Source organism: Chironomus tepperi, unplaced genomic scaffold (genome assembly GCF_022539635.2).
Source record: "Chironomus tepperi strain 1889 unplaced genomic scaffold, CSIRO-AGI_Ctep_v1 contig_34, whole genome shotgun sequence".
NCBI lineage: Eukaryota > Metazoa > Arthropoda > Insecta > Diptera > Chironomidae > Chironomus > Chironomus tepperi.
The window spans coordinates 924,284-947,208 of NW_027226156.1; the positions used below are offsets into that span (position 1 = coordinate 924,284).

Genomic DNA, 22,925 nt, shown 5'->3' on the forward strand with positions numbered 1-22,925 from the left:
TTGTTCATGATCCAACTACTTCTATGTATTTATGCTGATGCTTATGCTGATGCTGGTCAATAGTTCAATCACGAAAATGCCGGAAAGGCATGAGAAATTTTTGCGAAATTCAACTTATTGAGATGTTAAAAATTTTTATTTCAACTTTTTCTTCTCGCATTATTTTTTTCGTTGCTGCTGCTGCTGCTGCCAGTTGATGATCGATTGATGTCTAATTTTGTTGGTGCTTTTGTGCCTTCTTTTTTGTTTCAACTCGTTTCTTCAACTTACATGATCAATAACACTGAAATGTGCATTACTGCTCAATTATTGGATATGATGTGAGAATTATTGAGTATGGCGTGCATAGAGCGCATTTCAGGACTTATTACTGAGTACATTAAGTCAGCCAACCCCAAACTGCACTCAATGTACCCCAAATCCACATCAACTCCAACAATTTCCAATTCTAAACAATTTTTCCATTCAAATAAAAAGCCAATTTAATTGAATATCCATCATCAGCATCAACATGAGCATTATGAGCAATCTCGAACGTGTATGAAGTGAACTTAAGATTCATAAAATTTCATATAAAAATTTCTACGTGCATTACAGTTCAGTAGATGGGTGGACTGACTCAATAAAAAATGAAATGCGATCAAAGTAAATGAGAAATAATTTGCAATGTTGTTATGTGGCGCAATAAATCATGCAGCAGCAGTAGAAATAGTTGCGTTTGTGGATGATGAAATTTGAGAGTTCTGTGGGGATTTCAGGTGGGTTTTGGGGAACTTTTTTGGGTTTTTGGGTGAAATTTGATGACTAATTGACTAAAATGACCATAAATTGACAAAATGTATCCCAAAATATCCAAAAAAATACCAAAAATTCAGAACAAAACTCAAATACCCCATAAGTACCTCCAAACCCCTTCCAAAACTCACCCGTACCCCATCACAAATTTCAAATCGAGCATAAAAATCATCACCAAAACTTCACTTCAAATGCGTCTCTCGAGAATAATTTTTAATGCCAATAATTCGTCTTTTTTCTATGAAAATTCCTCATCTCATTCCACCTATGTGAGCCTGCCTGCCTGTCTTCTGCTTCTGTTGCTGTCTGTGACTCAAAAAAACAGCAAAAATAAATAAAATGAGATTAAAAAGGTGCTTGCGGAGTTCTTTTAATGTTTTATTAAATGTTGGAACATGTTGGGATGAAAATTTGATGAGATTATGCGATAATCTTGCTGGATTTCCTCATCTTGCTGCTTTGCATGTATTTTTCTATGTTTTGTGCCATAAAAATTTCATCCTGACTTGTTTGTTGAATTTTTCATTACTTTTTTGAGGCAAAATTTTAAAGTGCAAACTCAAAATCACCTCAGTACATTCCCATAGCTTCTTAACTTTATTTTTTCATCAATTTACGTTCATCATGTTCCATTTCATATCCACAATCCACACAGTATAGCACATTATGTCTTTAAAACAGTGATGGACAACCTTTTTTGAGTCACGGCCCTCTTAAATTCTAGAAAATGACTAAACTCACATAAATATCACAGTCAGGTTGCTAGGTGCCGCAGCACACAGGTTGACAGCATCAACTTTTTGCAATTTTTCTTTTCATTTCCAATAAAATTGATTAAAAAAAGATTGAAGGGCGCCTTAATGCTCGCGCATATCAAATTGAATTACGTGACGAATTTATGTTTACAGAACAGCCAAGGCATGAGTAAGGAACTTAATTTTTTTAATGCATCTCGCGATACACTTTAGATGCAGCCGTGTCGATGGCATGACTTGGGTCAATTGATGATGATAATAATGATAATGTTTTAGGGGTCATGTTAAGGTATAATGGAAGGTCAACGACAGTTGCTGATGATTGATAAAGGTGGCATGTTATGGGCATGTTTGAGGAGTCGAGGAATGGATGAATATTCTTTATTATGCAGCACATTATGCAGTAAAAATTATCAAATTTAAAGTCAATGATCTCAGATTTTTGTGTATTAGGGTAGGTTACGCAAAAAGCAACAATATACTTCTATCTATCTAGTAGCTACAGAATAATTGGTCGACTTCCTTATCACTAGCTGATAACATACAATAATATTTACTATTTAAAGTTTCAAAATAACTAATTTTTCGTCTATTTTTAGTTTAAAGCTACACATCAGTTCTGCTGGTTCATTTTTATTAAGCACAATCATATTTTTGTCTAAAAAAGCCATGGATAAGTGGGTCGGTAAGATCGCAGTAGTCACAGGAGCCTCATCAGGCATTGGAGCTGCAATAACAAAAGATCTAGCTCAACATGGTCTAATTGTCATCGGATTAGCTCGTCGGGCTGAAAAAATCGATGAAATCGCAGCGGAAGTGAGTTCAGCACCTGGAAAAATTCATTCCTGCAAGTGCGACATCGGTGACTTAAATTCCATCAAAGCAGCATTCAAGTGGATTGAGGAAAAATTCCAAAAAGTCCATATCTTAGTCAACAACGCTGGTCTGACGTATTTGGGAGATATCCTCGACCCATCTCAAGATCAAACAGACAAGATAAATCAAATCATTAATGTCAACTTTACTGGACTTGTCCACACGACCAGAGAAGCATTCAGACTCATGCAAGTTGCTGATGACTATGGAATGATTATCAATAACAGCTCAATATTAGATTCAGTCACTCCATTTCCAACTAAAGCATTAGTTTATCCAGCAACAAAGCATGCAATTCGTGCATTAACCGAAATCGTTAGACAGGAACTGATTGTCGGCAATAATGATAAAATTAGAGTAACAAATCTTAGTCCGGGAATTGTTGAGACTAACATTATGTCTGCAACTGGATTTGAGAATGCTGATCTGTTCTTTAAAAGCGTTCCTTGTCTCCAGCCAAAGGATGTATCAGACAGTGTGCTGTATCTGCTCAGTACACCTTATAATGTTAATGTGACGCAATTGACAATCAAGCCTGTTGGTGAAAAATTCTAAAAAAATGTGTCAAAATTTGAATAAAAATTAGTTTGAAGCAAGTCATTTTTTGAGTTACTTAATAAATGAACAGCCCCTTATCTCTATTATAAACTTGTTGACTGATAAGATAGTAAAAAAGCCATAAAGTGGTTGATAAAGTTGAGCATTTTTTGCTCAATCATTTGTTGAGTTTTGTCTCGTCTAGATCGTTCTGTTGGATTTTGTGGAACTAAAATTCTCATTTACATCCATGGACAAGTGGGTTGGTAAGATCGCCGTAGTAACCGGAGCCTCATCTGGCATTGGAGCCGCAATAGTAAAAGATCTAGCTCAACATGGTCTAACTGTCATCGGATTAGCTCGTCGGGCAGAGAAAATTGATGAAATTGCAGCGGAAGTGAGTTCAGTACCTGGAAAAATTTATTCCTGTAAATGTGACATCGGTGACTTAGATTCCATCAAAGCAGCTTTCAAGTGGATTGAAGAAAAATTCCAAAAAGTCCACATTTTAGTTAACAATGCTGGCCTAGCTTTTGTTGGAACTGTCCTTAATCCAAGTGATGAAGAAACGGAAAAGCTTAATAAAGTCATCAATGTCAACTTTACTGGACTTGTCCATACAACAAGACAAGCCTTTAGACTCATGCAAGTAGCTGATGACTATGGTATGATCATCAACATCAGTTCCATTGTAGATTCAGTCATTCCATTTCCATCAACATCAACTGTCTATGCACCAACAAAGCATGCTGTTCGTGCCTTGACTGAAATTATCAGACAGGAACTAGTTGTCGGTAATAATGACAAGATTAAGGTTTCTAATCTTAGTCCCGGCGTTGTAAGGACAAATTTTGGACAAGCAGCTGGAATACCAAATGCTGAAGAATTTTACAAATCCATTCCCGGATTGCAAGGTGCTGATATATCCCAAGGTGTAATTTACTTGCTGAGTACGCCACATAATGTCAATGTGACGCAATTGACAATTAAGCCTGTTGGTGAGAAGTTCTGAAGATGTAAATTGACATCATTTAGAGATGATTCCTGTTTTGTGGATTAAAATTTAATAAAAAAATGCCCAAAATAAACTCAGTAACCGTCGCTTGGCGACTTCCAAGTGGAATTTTCAATAATTTTTATGAATTTTTATTTCAATTTTTTATATGAATTTTCCATTCTCATCTCCAGCACACCCCCAACCACCTTGAAACCTGTGCAGCATAAAAATAAATAAAAAATAAGAATTTTCTCAATAAACAATTTTTCCTCACAATTTTCATCTCATTAAATAAAATAAATATTATAAAATCCATCAGAATCAGCAAAAGCAGCATAAGCAGCAATAGCAAAAAAAGTTAATTAAGTCTGAGAACTGCAAAAAGAGTTTTTTTTCTCATTAATAAGTTGTGGAAATGAAAGGAAATAGAGGAAAATATATGAAAATCTTAATCAGACGTTTTGCAACCACATGGAAAATAAAAGTTTGTTGGATGTGAATTTTTTGGTACGAAAAAAAAAAGTAAAAAACACCTCAAAAATTTTCATCCTCATTCTTATAGATTTTTCTGCCCATCCACATCCCTACCCAGTCCACATCGTCTTTATATCTTTTAATTTATTCACGGGTGAGTTCACTTCATTCCATCGAGCATCTTATTCCTTCCTTTTCTTCCCTTCTCGACTCACAAATACACAAAAAAAAAGTAAATTTTCTTTATTTAAATTCATTTCACCCTCTCGTCCCCCCTCCCCCATCTCCTACCCTCCTCATCCTACTCTTAATGTCCTGTGCGTTGCTTCATATTTTCATTCATTTATGTGCTGCTTTTTTTTCTTTCTTTCTTGCCTTACTAAGATGATGACTATGATGACTATGGTGATGGTGAATAAATGGATGGAAGTGGACGTGGAATGAGTCGAGGCTGCTGGATTGAGGATGAAGATTGGCATTAAAAAGAGAAAGTTTTTGAGCGAGAAGAAAATGAAAATTAATGGATTTGAATGGAAAATAAAGCGCGGATTGTTGGAAAATTTCATCTTTTTTTTGGTATCTTGTTGTGTCTTTTTGTGGATGGTGATGGATATGGGGTGGATATGCTGTAAGGAATTGTTTTTTGAATGCAAATTTTTGAGTATTTTGATGAATATCCGTCGGTATTTACTTGCCATTTTTGGTATTGACTGCAATATTGCATGACTGCCCTCAATACCTTGTCATTATGCACCAAATGCTGTCCAACTTCATCCTTAGAAAGTATAAAAATCAATAAAAATTTTCCTCATTTTTCTTAATAAACTTTCCAACATTTTCATCTCATTTCCCTTCCATTCTTCATATCCACATCACTCCGCGAGATATTCAAAATCATTAAAGTACATAAAAAAATCTCCTTTGCATGCACACACAGCAAAGTGACTCGAGGGTGATTTTCCATCGCCTCAGCTTCCCTTCCTTTATTTTTTAACTTTTTTTTGTGTCGTAAATTTTTTTTGAGTAAAAAATAAGGAAAAAAAATCCTTCGTGCATAATTAGGGGACGATGAATGCTATATGAACACGCACATGCTCTACTATCACCATTACTGGCACTGCTGATGCTGTGTATTATTTTTTGTTACAAAACAGAGCAAAGACATGGAAAATAAGAAACATTAAAGCAAGAAAATGAGAAGAAATACCCTTCATGTCCTGGGATATGAAACAATGGGAATGGTGGTTGGGGTAAGGGAAATTAAAGTCAAGGAATGGACTGTTTTTGGTACATTGAGTCATTGGATTGTAAGAGATTGCTGCATTTAAACAGAGAAGTTGACATAATTTGTTGGAAAACTGACCAACCTAGACGGGATTGTTGACAAATTTTAGGTTCCCAAATCCATTAATCCCAAGTGTCCATCCCTTGTCCACCAAGACAAAGCACCAAAGCAAAGATTCCTTTGAATAATAAAAATAAAAATAATAATATCAATAATGAGAAAGAAGTAAAAAAAGAAGAAGAAATTGAGGGTTGTGAAGCATCATTGCATGTTCATGGATAATGGACGATCCGAGAGTTCCAAGGCACAACAAACAAAAAGGAACTCAATGTTGATGAAGATGAGTAAAATATGAAAAAAAACTGGAAAATTTTCTCAGCGTCATTAAAAAAATTTATTTTCATTTTCTTAATGCAGCAACAACGAAAGGAAAAAAAGAAGTCAAAGACGAAGGAACTTGCGAGTGTGTTTGTGTGCAGCATAAATCCACTAATGACTTTTCCCTCAAACCACTTTGCATTCTTAACTATTTTTATGCTGTTGTTGCTGTCTTTTTGCCTCCCAATTTCTCAGTCATCTCCACAGCCACAATATATTTTTTATGCTGAACTTTTTTTTCTGTTCTTTAAATTAAGAAATGGATGTAAAATGCAGAAAAATTTGGGGCAATGTTAAATTTGGTACTGTATTTAGACTTGAAACTAGTATTGTCATCGACAGATCCATACATCGTAAATGATTAATATTAAAATTAAGTTTCATTTTTAACGTATTTTTGAGATTCAAATTTTAACGATTTTTCAAAATTTAAATTGAGTTTCTGATTTTGTGTGTGTGAAAAATTCGAAAAATTATTTATTTAATTTATTTAGTGGATTTAAGATCGAATAATCAAATGACATTGTAGTATAAATGTAATGTGAAGTATAGGGAATCTATAGTGATACGAAAATTAATGTGAACATTTATAATTTTAGTGAATTTGAGATTTTCAAAGTTTGTTTACGAAAAACATTGGCGCAAAAAAAGGAAGATAATAATTTATACCTGGTATGAATAGTTTTAAACTGTTAAAGAATGATTTTTTAATATTTTACTAATTTTCGGTTGTTTTGGTCAAAATTGACCTATTTCAGGATATAAATAGTTTCCCAATTTGGTCCTTGTCATCATTAACTCTCCAGTTACAAAACAACAAACATCTCAAAATTCTCAAAAAGTTTAAAAATATTTAGAAAATAAACCAAAATTTCAACAATTCTCAAAATGGATCAAATCACAGCCGAAATTGAACAACTTGCCGAAATCAACACCACATCAACCGGTATCTTCAGTCAAATTCAACAAAGTGTCATCGACTTCAACCATAGTCCAAAAAACCAGGATGACTTCATCACCATTTTGACCGAGCTCGAACAGGACTTGCAACAATCATCAGATTTCAACCAAATCATCAACTCCAATGACGAAGAAGCTTGCGACAATAGCTTCAATTCAACACTTACAGCATCTGAAGTTGAGAATGATTTGGATATGGATATCGAGGACTTTGCTGACACTGAGAAGATCTTCGATGATGAAGATGACTTCTCGGAACTGTTTAAATTTGCTGAAGGAATTCCGATGTTTGATGAACTATTGGAAAAGGAGCTTGGAGCCACAGATTTAGGACAGGAATTTCAACAACAAATTCCATACATGACTCAGTATCAGATTCCAAACATAACTCAGTATAAAGTTCCAAAGACGACTCAGTATCAGATTCCAAACATGACTCATTATCAAGTTCCAATGGCGACTCAACATCAGATTCCAAACAGGACTCAGTATCAGAACCAATATTCAGGATCATTTATATGCACACTCTGCCAAAAAGACTTCACAGCAATGACATCGTTAACTCGTCATTATAAGACGCAGAAACATCAAAGAATGGAAGCTAGAATGAATGGACAACCACAAGTGCAAGAGTCAGGCTATAACTCAGTTCAGACACAGAACTTAAGCAGCATCCAACAACAAATCTATCAACCCCAAGCCTCAAATGTAGGACAAAATATCCAAATATTGGAAGAATTTGTCAATACAGGAGTTGAGGGAAGTTTCGAGCAAGTAATCAGACATGCTGAGCCTAGTTTAGTACAACAACCAACAGAAGCAGCTCCAATGTTATCATCACCAAGTGTCACAAAGACATCAATTGAAAATTCCATCAAAATTTTGACAAAACTCAACACTGAAACATCATTAGAGCAGGAAGTCAAGGTAGACTCACCACTAAGGAAGCAGAACAACATGAAACAACTTACATTAATGGACATGGCATTCAGAAAGCCTGAAACAAAGTCAACAGAACCTAAATTTGACATCGAAGCAGAAGACTTACTTGAATCATTCACACCTGAATTAGAATCTGACTACATCGAAATTATCCCAGAAGATATTAGTGACTCAATTGACCAAGAAGATGAACAGCCACTCTACGAGGTTGTCATATCAGCGGATGCAGCCTTCACAGTCAATAAGCTTGAAGTTCCACAATCAACAAAACAGCACCAAAATGGCTTAGCAAAGATGATGGGACAAAAAAGACAACGAAGAATCAAAAAAGACATCAGTTCCTCATGCAACGGATACCAATGCGATCTCTGCAATAGGCCATTCGCAACGCTTAGTAATTTGAGACGACATGAGCATCTACATGGATTGAAGAAGCTTCATAGATGTGATTTTTGTTACAAGGAGTTCATGCAGAAGGAGTACTTGAAGAAGCACGAGACGACACATCAGGTGAAAGTAAAGGTTCATAAAAAATGTAAATAAATTGATAAAAAGTATGTGAATAAAAATTAGAAAAAGTTACAAAAAAAAGAAATTTCACTCGCGTGTCTCTTGTGCCTCATTTTGTGTGTCTATCATTGAATTTAATTCCAATTCCGATTTCAATTGACTTTAAAAGATTTCTTTTTCCATGTGCACATCAAAGTCCAATCTTCCTGTCATTGTCTTCATGTTGCTGCTCTGATTCTTCTTCTTTTTGTTGCCTATTATTCGTGTGAGGAACTCAAAGATGCATGAAGATGTTCCAATGCTACATGATTGACATTTTGTGCATTTTCTATTTGTTGCTTTGACTCAGGCTTGAATTTTACAATTTTATAGACACTAATTGCTGCAATTCCTGCAAGCAGAGTTTTCTATTCGAGGTCAATGTTGAGGTTAAATTGAGTTTCGAGGTCAAAAAGGTCGATTCTATTTCATTAATTGAGTGTTAAATGGTTGACTGGTTGGGCTGTCTAGTCGCAACATTTGTACAATATGTGCATATGTGCAGCCAATCATCCATAAACATTTTTTGCATTTAAATTCGCAAACAGATGTGAAATTGTGCCAGGAATGCTTCCGATAGACACACAAACTTACGGGACGGTACGAAAGGAACAAGGAAAAGAGAAACTGAAAATTGGGGCACAATTAAATTTGATTATCGGAAAGGAACTGACTAGTTTTACAGACAGACGTAATTAAAATGTTTTTTGTGTATTTTTGAGTGTTTCGAGGTCGAAAGTGGAAGAAGAAAATTACCTTGAAGGTCACTGTTGTGCTGTATTGTAGGTCAGGTGGACATAGATTCATGAAATCATTTCCCATACGAACATTACCTCAAAATAAAATAGTTCTTAATATTCCTAGCACGTCTCATCCATTAACTGCAGATCAAATTGCAAATGTACAGCACAAATTGCACAAGAAGCGAATCAAATTTTTATTTGGATTTCCTCAAATGCTAAGTGAAATAAAAAAGGAAAAAAATCCACTAGAAGTGCTTCAAAAATCATCATCAGATGAGCCATAAAAATCATCATAATATGCTTATGAATTTAATGTGCGAGAACATTTAACATTTAATTCCTCGAGCTATAAAAATGAGAATTTTTTGCTTAAATCGAGATTTTCTTCTTTTTTCATGTGCCACAGCCACAGAAACAGCCACACAAAAGGCGTTCGTTGACTTTCGATTAACACATTATTAATTCACAAACAACAAATTTGCCATGTTCATGTTCATGTGCATCCAATGCCTCATTGCTTGCATTCTCTACTTCTTTGTCTTTTACCTTAGATTCATGGGATGTGATGCTTGCATTTTATATGGTTTAATGAGTTAGAAGGTGAAGTTAGGTGAGGCGAGCTGAAGATTTTTGAGTGAACTTTTGGGATTTTTTCAAAATTGTAAAAATTCAGATTATCCAAAAATTCAGCTCCCCAGCCCACACATTACCTCCCAGCTCCTCACACATCTTCCAATTCTGCTCTCTTTTACTCAGCTTTTATCGCATTTTTATTCATCTCTCGAACTTTTTTTCATTATTTCCATTATTTTATGTGTTTTAGATACAATAATATATTGTTACTGTTGTTGTTCCTCAGCATCTCTCGACTGACTTGTACTGAATACAGGCACAATGAGGATGAAAAAAATGACTACACGATCGAAATGGCAAAGAAATTTGATGCATGAATATTGTTGTTGTTGTTGTTGCTGTGCCTGTTTATGAATTTCATGTATGTTATTAATAATAATAAAATTTATCCAATTAATCATCTACGGCACTCTTTTGGCACACAAAGCAGCATAAGCATTGAAACTTAAAGGTCTTATTGTTGTGTTGCTTTGTGGATTTATAAGTCTTAAGCTGATTGTGGATTGAAAATTATGAAATAATAAAAGTCGTGTGTGATATCATCAGTTCTACACACTCTTATGTGCCTTCTTTTCAGACCTTATGTGTAATGGACAATTGTGGGATACGGGACCAACCATGACAGTCCATCCAACCCTGGTCAACTCCTTCATCATTCATCTCATTGTTGGACTCAAAAAACATGCAAATTGTATCACAATAGAGCATAAAATTCACATATGAGGAGCTAGAAATGAGGAAGTGAGATGGAAATATTGAACATAGTTCATGTCATGCATGAGATTTGGCACGATTATTAAATATGAAATGAGAATCGAGACCAACAGACACTCAAATGTGAACAATAAACTTTGTAGATGTTAAAAAGAATTGAAAGAAATTTATTTTATGTAAATTAATAATTGTAAGATGTTTTTGTTCTATGAATGTGATGCTGGTGGGTGGGGATGGAGTCATGAACTTCCGCGCTGAGTAAAATTTGACTTGAAATTGTCTAAGTTGGTTAAAAAAATTATTAAATTGTCAATAGAGAGTAAGTTTCATGAGACCTTCCACCTGGAAGTTCATAATGCCATCCCATTAGATTCCCATTCTTAATCTTAGTTTCGCTTACTTTTTTATTAATTTCACATTAATCACGTTTTCCATTTCCAAATGACACACGAGTTTCTCTCCTCCGTCCACATTCGCTGTTAATTCTCATTGCCATTGCCTCTCTCACATGAACCAGAAGACACACAAAAGAGACTAAGATGCTCACAAAGATTGCCTTGAGGAGATAATAAAGTAATTTTCACATTATTATCATTATGCGACCCCTCAACCCAACACAAAATTTAAATGAACTTTTTTTTATTGATTTTTCTTCTATTTTTACATGGAAAATTTTTTCGTATGTCTGTTATGTAAGACATTGGAACTGACGGTGGGGAGTTATGAGATGAGGGATAATATTTTTTTGAGATAAGAAACGCGCGCATATTTTTGAAGATACACGAAATTCTGTGGAAGAATTTAATTAATGTTTAGTTTTGGGAGTGCAAGGGATGGTGACTTGGTGTTTTGCAGAATTTTCGGAAGTGTGTCTACATGATTAGGACGAATTTGATGTCACAAAGTCAAAATTGACGTTATAAGCTGCAATATGGCATCAATAAGTGGGATAGTACGTCATGAGGTTGCCTAAAATATATTATAGGAAGTTATACCTTGTCATTTCCGACAAAAGGTATCATTCAGTCAAATGAAGTCTCTTTAGTCAACAATAACCTCAAAATTACCTGAAAAACCACAAAACTAACCAAAAATCCTCTCATTGTCCATCCCTATGCTCTAATTCCATCACCTCTTTTCTTCCTCATTTACACAAATATTCATATTCATCCACATTTCGTGATTATTAATAAATGCACAGTCATATTCAGTCATATAATCTCACGAAACAGAAAAGAACATATTCTCTATAGCATGTAGTATGTAGGTTACATGATGTTGTGTTCTATCATACCTATAGTGCCGCTAGTATAAAATATTTGAATATATTCAATATATTAAGCTAATTACCCTGAAAAATAATTAAAATCATTAATGAGCTTCAAGTTAATGTAACAATTGAGTCAATCTAGTTTGTCTGTTTCTGACAAATTTTCATCAATTTATTTTTCTCAAATTTTCTTGGAATTTTTCATCAATAAATCTTCCATTCTTATACACACAGCATTAATAATCTGTAGTAAAGTGGATGGAGTAAACTAGTATAATTTATTGCTTACAATTTACTAGAAATGAAGAACAATAAGGAGATGTTTCAAGGACGGAAGTGAAATAAATTGAAGAAAGTGATTCTATGGAGTGTGGGGACAAACCGAGGTAGACAGTATATCTGCTGGGATGCACCACGTTGCTGTATTGACTACAAAACAAAGATTTTGGCATGAAAACACCAGTCCAGCTGTTTTTAGGAGCTTAACAAGACCCCCGAAGGGTGTCCCTCGGGATGATTTAGGGATCTGCATTAGCAGTATAAGGACATGCCATACTATGAATTGGAACAGTTAGCCTTAAAGTTATCAAGTTGTTCATAATTTTTTTGATAATGTGAATGAGTTTGATAACAAAATTAAAGAATTTAAGCATTTATTAGTCTTGATAATGACTTTATTTGCAAATATATTGCAGTTATTGTGAAAGTGAGAGTTGCTTTATGACATGACGATCAATAATATGAATTTGGAAATGTAAAATGAAATGTGAATTCCCAAAAAAGGATCAAATTGTAAGGCACATTCATCAATACAAGGATTTAGCTAAAGGAGGAGGGTCAAGGGTAAGAAATGCAGGGGTGGCTGGGATGCTCAAGCAGTCAGAATCATCCTCGGTACATTAAGCCCTCAATTATCAATTAGTTAGTATCATTTTTTGAGAAAAGTTCCCCTGCATCTCACGCCACTCATTCTCCTTAAATCCTTCAAATGTCTTGCTAGGTCATCACTATCCCAACCTCAAACTCACCAACCCGTCCAAAAAAACCCAAACAAGTTCAAGTGTCATCACACAATGACAAATTGACGCAAATTTAACACGCCAGACGATGCGATAATGTCCAATAAAATATAATCTTTATCATATCGCTCATTATTATTACTATCGGAACCACAGCATTGTTGTTGTTGTTGCCGTTTTCTTAAAACTTATCGCTCTTATCAATATTACATTTTTTCCTATTAAATTTTATTTTTGCACGCGTATCAGTTGATTGTGAAGTGTTCTAGTGGATATAATGACAGGAACGATTGAAATTTAAAATGTGATTTTTTTGTTGTGGAAGGATCAAATTTACATGTTATAGAACTAGTTATTTAGTGTCAATTGTTATTTTATTTGAATTTGGCTGAAAAATTGTCGATTTAAAATGGTAAATTACGTCTTACAAAATGAGTTAAATTATGATTTATGTGCTGAATAATTTAATTAATTTGTTAAATAGCTTACAAAGTGACAGGAAGTATTTATAGACTATTGCGTATATTTTCAAGTTCAGAATGGTTCTTTAAGTACCTGTAAATAATGATTATTGTGAATTTTTTGTGCAGCGACACATTAACATTATTTTCATAAATGACTGTATAGAAGTTATGGTGATTAACCAGGTGTGATTGTGTGGATTGTTGTCAATACTAATGAATGTGTTTAGATAGATAGACAGAGTTGGATATTGTCATGTGTGTTGAAATATGTAGTAGTGATGTGTATCTATTGGAATTAATTCATAGATCCGATAAAAATTAGAAAAAAACTCAAATTTGGCTAAAAAAATTGACCAAAATTTTGTCAAAATTCGATAAACAATTGTGTCATGTTCTGAATCATATCCCGAAAATTAAACAATTTGAATAAGTCGGAATATTTTACGTCCAGGACGGCATGACTCGACTCCTAGTGAAACTCAATAAAATCCTGCTATACAAAAGCTACGCAGGCCTAGGGACACTATTTTCCAACTTCTTCCCACCGTTTGCCTTACGATTACTCCTTAAAATCCCCATGTACTCCCCGGCACACCCACAACTGACGCAAATGATTAAATAAGCTGACTTATTATCAAATTTTTTTAATCACATTACCTATGATTCACTTCATTGCATCCGAATGAAATTTCTTTTCTGATAAATTTAATTCACAAATCAATTTTTATATTCACACCGAATTTTATATGGGGCAAAACCGTTTTGCTGGGATTTTTATCTATATATGCAAAGTAAAGCTTAGTCTCCTCGCCAGACTTTTTATGGTACGGTGTGAATATATCCGCAATGGCTTTCTACCCGATACACTAGTTCGATTCACATTTCTATTTTTAAGGTCTGCAAACTTAGTAATTGTAGAAAAACGTGATATTGGGAGTGAAATTGATAACACAAAAGTTATAAAAGATATTATGTTCTGATTTTAAAAAGAAACAACATTTCTTAGTATTTACGCACTTGAGTTAGACATGAATGTGATTTATGGGAGCAGTAAGGGGATCTACCTTAAAGGGGTTTTAATCAATTTAACGAATGCTTGGAAAGTATTGTAGCTCTCATAGAAGAGTCTGAAGGATAATAAACATCCCTAGGGATGATCAACCAGGGGAGTATTGGGGTCGAACCTCCATTCACCTCCCTCCTCCCCCCTCGCCCTCTTTGTCTTAATTCCAGCCCTCGTTAATGATTTACACCGATCTATTTGATCCATCCTAGAGGAAATTCCCAATTACATCCCCAATCCAAACCCTATCACAATACAATCAAAGATTTACCGCCACACGTGTGATTTCGCTCTACAATCACACGGAAAAACTAAATATTTTTAATACATCCGAATAGAAAAAAATGTGTGAAAAAAAATCGGTTTGAAATCATTTGCGAGTATTAAGTCTTATCAGACAACTGATAACAAATTTCAGACACACAAATGTGATAAAAATTGCTCGTTAGCAGTTGTCTTCCGTGTTTCATACATGAAAGTTCAAACGTAAAAAAGTTGACATAACGTAGACAATATTAAATAATAACAAGTTATTAAATGTAGAATTAATATTGTTTATGGAGTGAAAAAAGTGAAAATTGTGCGAATTTTAAATTTAAGTTGAATTTTGATTGAATATAAATAGGATAAAGGATGGCTGATGAAGCGGAATTGGTTGATGAGTCGGAATTCTTAAGAGAGGTAGGGAGTGTAATTGGTAGATTTCCTTAGGGTGATTTGGTCAGAATTTCATGGATAAGTTTTGGGAAAATTTGGAGTAGATTTGGATCTAAGGCACAAGTTCTTAACATTTTTAGAACCGGTTTAGATAAGCTAATCTAGGTAGTCTTACATGATCCTAAGGCCAAAACCCTTAGTTTTTGGCGGGAAAATACTAAATTGACAGCAATTCCACAATATACACCTTTATGACTTCCATTTACCGACACTATGTCAATATCAACCTCAATTTACATCAGAACCTCCAATATCAACCTCAACACATTCTCCATACCAAACCTCAACCCCTTCAAATTCCCACAAATCTTCCCTAATGGGACAATTTCACTATCAGTTGGAATCTTATCAGCGCATTACCGTAATGAGAAATAATTTTATTTTTTGATATGTTTGTATGAAATTATGTGGAAATAAAGTTTTAAAACCAAATCGATCATGAGTAATGCTAATTAGTTGACAAGATTCGGCCATGAAGTGAACATTTGGTGAACAATTTTGATGGACGGTCAGGTGCGGTTTGAGATCATTTTAGCTGCATTTCTGGTCAAAATTGATTAAAAATAATGTTAAATTTGATGGAAAAATTGACAGAAATTGCCAAATTTGCAGAAAATTGACGAATTTCAATCGAAATATTGCAAAAACTTGCTGAAAATTTCACTATATATAGTCAAAGAAAATGTCAGGAAGCCTTGATTTATGTGATTTACAAAAATACCTAAATAAGTTTTACAAAATTGATAAAAAATTAATTCTTTGAATGATAAAAGTATATTTTATCAGTTAAGTTGCTTACTAAGGTGCACTAACTTGGGGTAGAGTTGGATATATTATTGAAAAATTATGGAATTGGAGTTATATCCTGTATATGGAGTAACTAGAGTCGTAAAATTTGAGTATTGAATCCAAGAACCATTTTTGGAGCCAGTTTTTAATCTATTCTGGATATATTATTTCGGTAGAGAGGATATCCTATGTTACCCTACCCAATCCAATGATTGCTTACCCTCAGGCTAAAGAAGGAATAGAGTATTGTAGACAGTCGTTAGGCCAGTATAGAATATCTTGGATGGCATGGGGTTGGATATCCCGTGAAGAGTAGGGTTGAATATCTCAGTGGGTTAAGAATCAGCCACAGACGTTAGCACTACACCACAGAATCAGTGTTCGCGATTGTTTTGATCTTATCCATATTATGCATCAGACTAACTATTCCATACCAAATCCATATCAACAAATCCAATACAAACACCGCATACCGCATATAGATAACAATATACGCACGATTCCACACACATCTAATCGTTCATAACGTAATTTTGATTCTTTTTTTCAGGGAAATCGCCTATCATCAGAAGATGACTCACTTCGCATACAAATCGGAGCATTTAACTACAATGATAAGAAGTCAAAACTTAACGCTCGTCAACAAAATCGTATTGTATCGACAAAATATACATTGTTGACATTTTTACCACAGAATTTATTTGAACAGTTTCGGAGGGTAGCTAATTTTTGGTTTTTAATTATGGCAATTATTGCACTTGTGATAGGTGAGTTTAATTGTGTTAATGATTGTGATAAGAATCTAAGTTGAGTGAGGTCATTGACATAGATTTGTCTATTTATGATTATTATTCACTATTTGCGTCTTATTTTGCCTTTTTAGATTCGCCGCTGACCCCACTGACATCCATTCTGCCTCTCTTATTCGTAATATCCGTAACAGCAGTAAAGCAGGGCTATGAAGACTTCCTAAGATATCGAGCAGACAACATGGTCAACAAATCAATGGTAACAGTCATTAGAAACAGTGTAGAGACTGAAATCAGATGTGAGGACATCATTCCTGGCGAACTAATCAAAATCACTAGAGACTGCGATGTGCCATGCGATATGGTCCTACTTAAGTCATCAGATGAAGGCAGGTGTTTCATAACAACTGCAAATCTTGATGGTGAAACGAATTTAAAGACATTGATTGTTCCTCGTGGTCTACCTGACCTTGACATCGGTAAAATACACACATTAGGTCATATTGAATGCGAACAATCACAGACTGACTTGTACTCATTCAATGGAAGGATTGAATTGCCACAAACCATCAATAGAGTCAGTGTCATACCTGTAGATGGAGAATTAGAGACTGGGATGCATAATATACCGTTGATGGCTGAGAATTTGATGTTGAGAGGATCAAGAGTGAAGAATACTGAGTGGGCGATAGCATGTGCTGTATATACAGGTGAGTTGGTAGATTCTAGGTTTTTAAGGAGCAATTTCTAATAATGCCTAACAATTTTAGGTCAAAATACCAAACTAGCTCTAAACAGCAAAATAACCAAGAACAAGATGAGCTCAGCTGAGAAGTTCATCAACAAATACTTGGCATTCTTCATCATCTTACTTCTTGCTATGGTCACTGTGTCTTACTTCATCAAAACCTACTATGACACCTTCCATCCAGAACACAACATCTACATTGGAGGAATTAGTGACACCTATGCAGTCTCATTGTTCCTTCAAAGTTACTTTTCGTTCCTTATTCTCTTCAACTTTTTAATTCCAATTTCACTTTATGTGACTATTGAGATGCAGAAATTTGTTTGTGCCTTCTATTTGGAATGGGATCCTCATCTGTATGATGAAGAGACTAATCAGCCGTGTATAGTCAATACATCGGATTTGAATGAGGAATTAGGTCAGATTAATATTTTATTTTCCGATAAGACGGGTACGTTGACTAAGAATGAGATGATATTCAAACAGTGCTCGATAAATGGAAAAATGTACTCGCAGGAAGGAAGGGGGTTGCAGGAGAATGGGAAGAATTATTCGTTAAAGATTGGTGAATGTTCGGTGAGTATTTGTTGGATTTTGGGTCGTTTAAGTTACTTGGGGAGCATCTCAAAAACTAATGTCCAACAATTTCATTCCAGAAACACGTCTACACCTTCTTCGAAGCCTTAGCTGTCTGTCACACAGTCCAAGTGGCCGGCATGTATGAAGAAGACCAAGATAGAGCAGACGAGGAACTAGCTCTTCTCAATGTAACTCCAGAAATTCCAAAAATCTTCCACAAATCAATTGAGGAGCTTAGAGACATTGAAACAGTTGAGGAAATTGACTTCCTGACATCAAAGACTTACATCACCCATAGAGGAAGTGTCGAGTACACACTGACAGATGAGAATCGTCCAATGAGCGATGCAGTGAGGGTCAGGAATATGGAAAAGGCACATACAAGACATCTTAGTCTTAATAATGATGGATATAGAAATGGCAATGCTGAGCTGTCAATTTTCAGCAATGGAAATTCAGCAGCTAGATTTCGAGATACAGCACCAGTCACATCAGAAGGCAAAATGGTCACTAAAGAAGTAACAATTGTCACACGAGATTCAGTCAACAGCAAAGACTCTGGAGATTCTGAATCATCAGAACCTGTTCCAGTTAGAAAAGCTAGTGCTGCCGACTTCAAACGAGCTATATCCCAACATGTTCCAGTCGTAACCACGACCGAAGAGAAGATCATCCTCAGTCATCGTAGAACAAAATCAAGCATACCATTCGGAATGTTATCATCTCCAACACAACTTCCAGATCATCCAGCTTTCCAGAGACTCACATCAGTTAGAGCATCATCGAGAGAGTACTATGCAGCACCTGTCTACACATCATCACAATTGATCGAAAGACAAGAGACAATGAAAGAGAAAAAGCAGCTTGAGACATTCATTGACATTCTCGACTACATGGCATCATCACCAGATGAGAAGGCATTGGTTGAGGCTTGCGCTAGACTAGGAATTATATATCTTAATGACAATAATGACATCTATACACTAAGGTTGAGGATTAAGAGAAGAAAGAACAATGAGGAACTACCTAGGGTCATTGATGAGAAGGAGAGCAATGATGTGGTTCAGTTTAAGAGACTGCAGGTAAGTGTAAATGTAGTCATACCTTCTATGTCTCTCCTACCCCACTATGTCCATAGTAATGATTTTCCGACCTTTTTTACCTTCCGTTTAATTTCAGGTCCTAGAATTCACATCCGACCGTAAACGTATGTCCGTCATTGTCATGGACAAATACGGACAAATTTGGATCTACACAAAAGGAGCCGAAAGTCATGTCATACCATTGTGCAACACCAGAAGTTCATCAATCGCAGCACAAACACAAAAGCATGTCGATGACTTTGCAAAGCAAGGATTAAGAACATTAGCATTAGCTAGACGAAAACTTACAAAGACAGAATTTATTAATTTTAATAATGAATTAATTGAGGCCAACAGTTCCTTATCTGATCGTGCTGAGAGGGTCGAGAGATGCCAAAGAAAAGTTGAGACTGGATTGGATTTGTTAGGTGCAACAGCTGTTGAAGATGCACTACAAGATAATGTTAAGGATACGTTGGAGTCACTAAGGGCTGCAGGTATTAAGATTTGGGTATTAACAGGTGATAAAGTTGAGACTGCATTAAATATCGCACTAAGTTGTGGACATATATCCGAAAATGCTGCAAAATACTTTATTGTTGAATGCAGGAATGAGTTGCAGTTGAGTGGACATTTTGAGGCATTGGAAAGGGAATTGATGAGGAATGAAGGCAGGGAGTTTGGATTGCTGATTGACGGATCAAGTCTAGCATTCGCACTTGATCATTGCCCTGAAAGATTTAGAGATTTAGCATATAAATGCCATGCTGTACTTTGCTGTCGACTTAGTCCACTTCAAAAGTGTAAAGTTGTAAGCCTAGTCAAAACAGTTCATGACAAGCCAGTCACAGCAGCGATTGGTGATGGAGCAAATGATGTCAGTATGCTGCAAGAAGCTCATGTTTCGCTGGGCATCATAGGCAAGGAAGGAAGACAAGCAGCACGGTGTGCTGACTATGCATTTGCCAACTTTTCAATGCTCAAAAGAATTGTACTGCTTCATGGACATTATTTTTCACATAGACTGTCACTGCTGGTGCTGTACTTCTTTTATAAGAATTTAGTGCTGATGGGATGCTTGCTGTACTTCCAGACTGACTCAATGTTTTCAAGTCAATCGGTTTATGACTCACTGTTCTTGACACTGTTTAATGTGACTTACACGACACTGCCAATTTTATTTATATCCATTACGGAGAAGGTTCATCCGGAGGATCAGCTGATGACGTAAGTTGGAATTGCTTACTGCTTGCTATTTTGTATGATTTATAAGAACTTATATCCACAGGAATCCATCACTCTATAAGACAATATCAAGGAACAAACTGTTTAGCTGGCCATACTTTAATGGATGGATGCTCTTGGGATTCTATCACTCAATAATCATTTACTTCTTTACCCAAGCTATCTGGAAGGAGAATGACATACTGTTCTATAATGGAAAGTCAATGGACTTTATGTGCTTTGGTGTATCCATCATTCATAATGTTGTGATGGTGACAAACTTGAAGCTGTTGATTGAGTCAATTTATAGGACTTATATCTTCATTGGAACTGTGTGGCTGTCTGTTTTTGGATTTATAATCACGACATATGTTTATAATTTGTTTAATGCGTGAGTAGTCAAGCTTAAATTTTGGAAAATTTGATGTGCTTATGAATTCTTGTCTTTTAGTGGATTCGACATGAGCCTCTACATGGTATACGCAAAACTCTTAATGAATCCATCATTCTGGATATTTTCGACAATCATTACAGCAGCTGCACTCTTACCAGACTTTACAATCAGAGCATTTAACATCCTTAATCTAGGACCTGGACGATTTTTCCCCGGAAATGCAAGAATGGCAACAAGTAGAAAAGTTGGACCGCTTCTCTCTCAAACTACTTACCTCTAAAATAATTTTGTAATTAAAATGACAATTAATTATTTGAAAGGCATAAGGATGAATAATCTGGGATGATGGGTAGATTGGAGCTGTAAATCAGCAATAGCTTTATATCCTAATATCATTCATTTCTCCCGAGAGGACAACTAGACATAGTGTCGAGTAAGTAGCTTGAACTATGGACGACTAATGACAAGTTGTCCGGAATGTTCAGCAAACTACGTCAAGTTGTCCTTTCGAGACTTTATTTATGAGTACAACTCTATGACCATGCCAAGAGACGAAGTGTCGGGTAACCCAGTCGTCACTTTCATCCCAGATTATCAATCCTTAAGTCTTTCAGAGCAATAATTATTCAAAGTAGAAATTGAAACCAAATGTGACTTATTAATGACGAAAATGAGTGAAATTAGCTGAAAAATAAATTTTAGAATTTTTAATTTAATTAATTATATTAATAAAAGAGTTTTTCTTTGGGATTTTACTGAATTTTAAATTATTTATTATTTTAAATTTTCAATTTTTGAAAATTTTAAAAATTTTAAAAAACCAAAAATTAAAAACAGGAAGTTCAAGATTGAAATTTTCCCTAAAAAGTGACTTCTTTGTATAATTAATGCTATTAATAACCCAGTCCACCCCCTACTCCCCATCAACTACAGCATGTAACAAGGATATAACCATATGTATCACATTAATTCACTTACAAAAAGTCACTATAAAATATGATTCTAATCTCCTTACATGTTTCTAATGTTCAAAAATTTACTTAACCCTTCTCACATGTCACAAAGATTACTGTAATAATTTTAAAAAACTCCTCAATCCACTAGGGGTGTCGATTATTTGGGTTTTCTCACACCTCCTTCATACAATCCTATCCACAGTCGACCATAGACACTTAAAAATACAAAACTACAAAATTTCACATCCTGGAAAATTCCCTCAAAGATAAAAGTATGAGACATAAAGGCACAATATTCACCCAAACACATGCCTTTGTGACACTTTTGTAGATGATAAATAATTTTTGTGGTCGAGACGGAAGTATTTGGGGTACCCCAAATCCTTACAAAATACCCCAAATCCCAAAAAGACGAAGAAGACATTAAGAAGTTCCCCTTCCTCCCCATTCCGACTGACTTTCGTCTTTAATTGTTGACTCTTTAAATAAATTTATCATTTTTGAATAGTTTTGTGGATGTGCCAAATGGAAAATTCGTCCCACATGTCATAAATTATTGATTTCTTTCCTTTTTAGTTGAGGAACAACTTTATCTCAAGTTGGATGTCCTCGAGGAGATGAAAAGGTCACAATGACACTTGATACATGCAAATTAATCTTTTTAATTTGTTTTTTTGTTTCTTTTGGGCATGAAATTGAGATGATGTGATAGATATGGTAAGGATGTAGGGGAAGTTGGGGTGATGGAATGATGAAATTGAGGATTTTTGATCGAATTTTGTGTTTTTGGGAATAGGATGAGTTGAATTTAGTATGGAATAGCTAGTGATATGGTTTACTGTCTCTAGGAACTCTAAGTAATCTTCAGGCAACTCTAGGCATCTCTAGAAAACCTCAGATACTCAATAAACTGAATAATGTAAGTATGGAAATGTGGCAATTAAATTTGTAATAATTTGGAATCATTTTACAGATTTATTCATTTTAACAAGCGTGACAAGGACATTCAAGGAGAAATTTCACAAAATAACTATGAAATGATGGAAAATTGTGAGGAAAAATCGGAAAAATAGAAAATTCAGCTCATTTTATTGATTATTTCCAAACTTATATAACATCATCTCCACTCAACCATCCCATAAGACCCCCTCCGTATCCAAACACATCACAAATCCCTCGATTTCCATAACAAGAATCAAATAAGGCTTCATATGGTCGTAAACATTTCCATTT

The 22,925-nt window shown here is 35.0% G+C and overlaps 3 protein-coding genes across 4 annotated transcripts; all 3 read left to right on the forward strand.

Annotated features, from left to right (window-relative positions):
• The first annotated feature begins 2,216 nt into the window (after window positions 1-2,216).
• LOC139096479 (farnesol dehydrogenase-like) lies at window positions 2,217-3,026 on the forward strand. The gene has a single exon (XM_070648198.1). The coding sequence runs from the start codon at window positions 2,220-2,222 to the stop codon at window positions 2,979-2,981; it is 762 nt and encodes a 253-aa protein (XP_070504299.1). The 5' UTR covers window positions 2,217-2,219; the 3' UTR covers window positions 2,982-3,026.
• A 123-nt stretch (window positions 3,027-3,149) lies between these two features.
• Window positions 3,150-4,096, forward strand: LOC139095625 (farnesol dehydrogenase-like). The gene has a single exon (XM_070647016.1). The coding sequence runs from the start codon at window positions 3,214-3,216 to the stop codon at window positions 3,973-3,975; it is 762 nt and encodes a 253-aa protein (XP_070503117.1). The 5' UTR covers window positions 3,150-3,213; the 3' UTR covers window positions 3,976-4,096.
• Window positions 4,097-13,174: 9,078 nt separating this feature from the next.
• On the forward strand, window positions 13,175-21,456 carry LOC139096940 (phospholipid-transporting ATPase IF). 2 transcript variants are annotated; one of them, XM_070648706.1, is made up of 8 exons: window positions 13,175-13,339; window positions 16,511-16,727; window positions 16,844-17,419; window positions 17,480-18,033; window positions 18,114-19,118; window positions 19,216-20,345; window positions 20,407-20,733; window positions 20,794-21,456. In XM_070648706.1, exons 1-8 carry the CDS (start codon window positions 13,337-13,339, stop codon window positions 21,014-21,016), a joined length of 4,035 nt encoding a protein of 1,344 aa, XP_070504807.1. In that variant the 5' UTR covers window positions 13,175-13,336; the 3' UTR covers window positions 21,017-21,456. The 2 variants fall into 2 exon arrangements, with proteins under 2 accessions (XP_070504807.1, XP_070504799.1); XM_070648698.1 differs by lacking the exon at window positions 13,175-13,339 and adding an exon at window positions 14,178-15,135.
• The last annotated feature ends 1,469 nt before the right edge of the window (window positions 21,457-22,925 follow it).

Excerpts from the sequence above, each read along its gene's own strand:
- LOC139096479 (XM_070648198.1), top strand. The coding sequence starts at position 2,220 with ATGGATAAGTGGGTCGGTAAGATCGCAGTAGTCACAGGAGCCTCATCA.
- LOC139095625 (XM_070647016.1), top strand. The coding sequence starts at position 3,214 with ATGGACAAGTGGGTTGGTAAGATCGCCGTAGTAACCGGAGCCTCATCT.
- LOC139096940 (XM_070648698.1), top strand. The coding sequence starts at position 15,088 with ATGGCTGATGAAGCGGAATTGGTTGATGAGTCGGAATTCTTAAGAGAG. Across the intron at positions 15,136-16,510 it reads AGTCGGAATTCTTAAGAGAG|GGAAATCGCCTATCATCAGA; the intron begins GTAGGGAGTGTA and ends TCTTTTTTTCAG. Across the intron at positions 16,728-16,843 it reads AATTATTGCACTTGTGATAG|ATTCGCCGCTGACCCCACTG; the intron begins GTGAGTTTAATT and ends TTGCCTTTTTAG.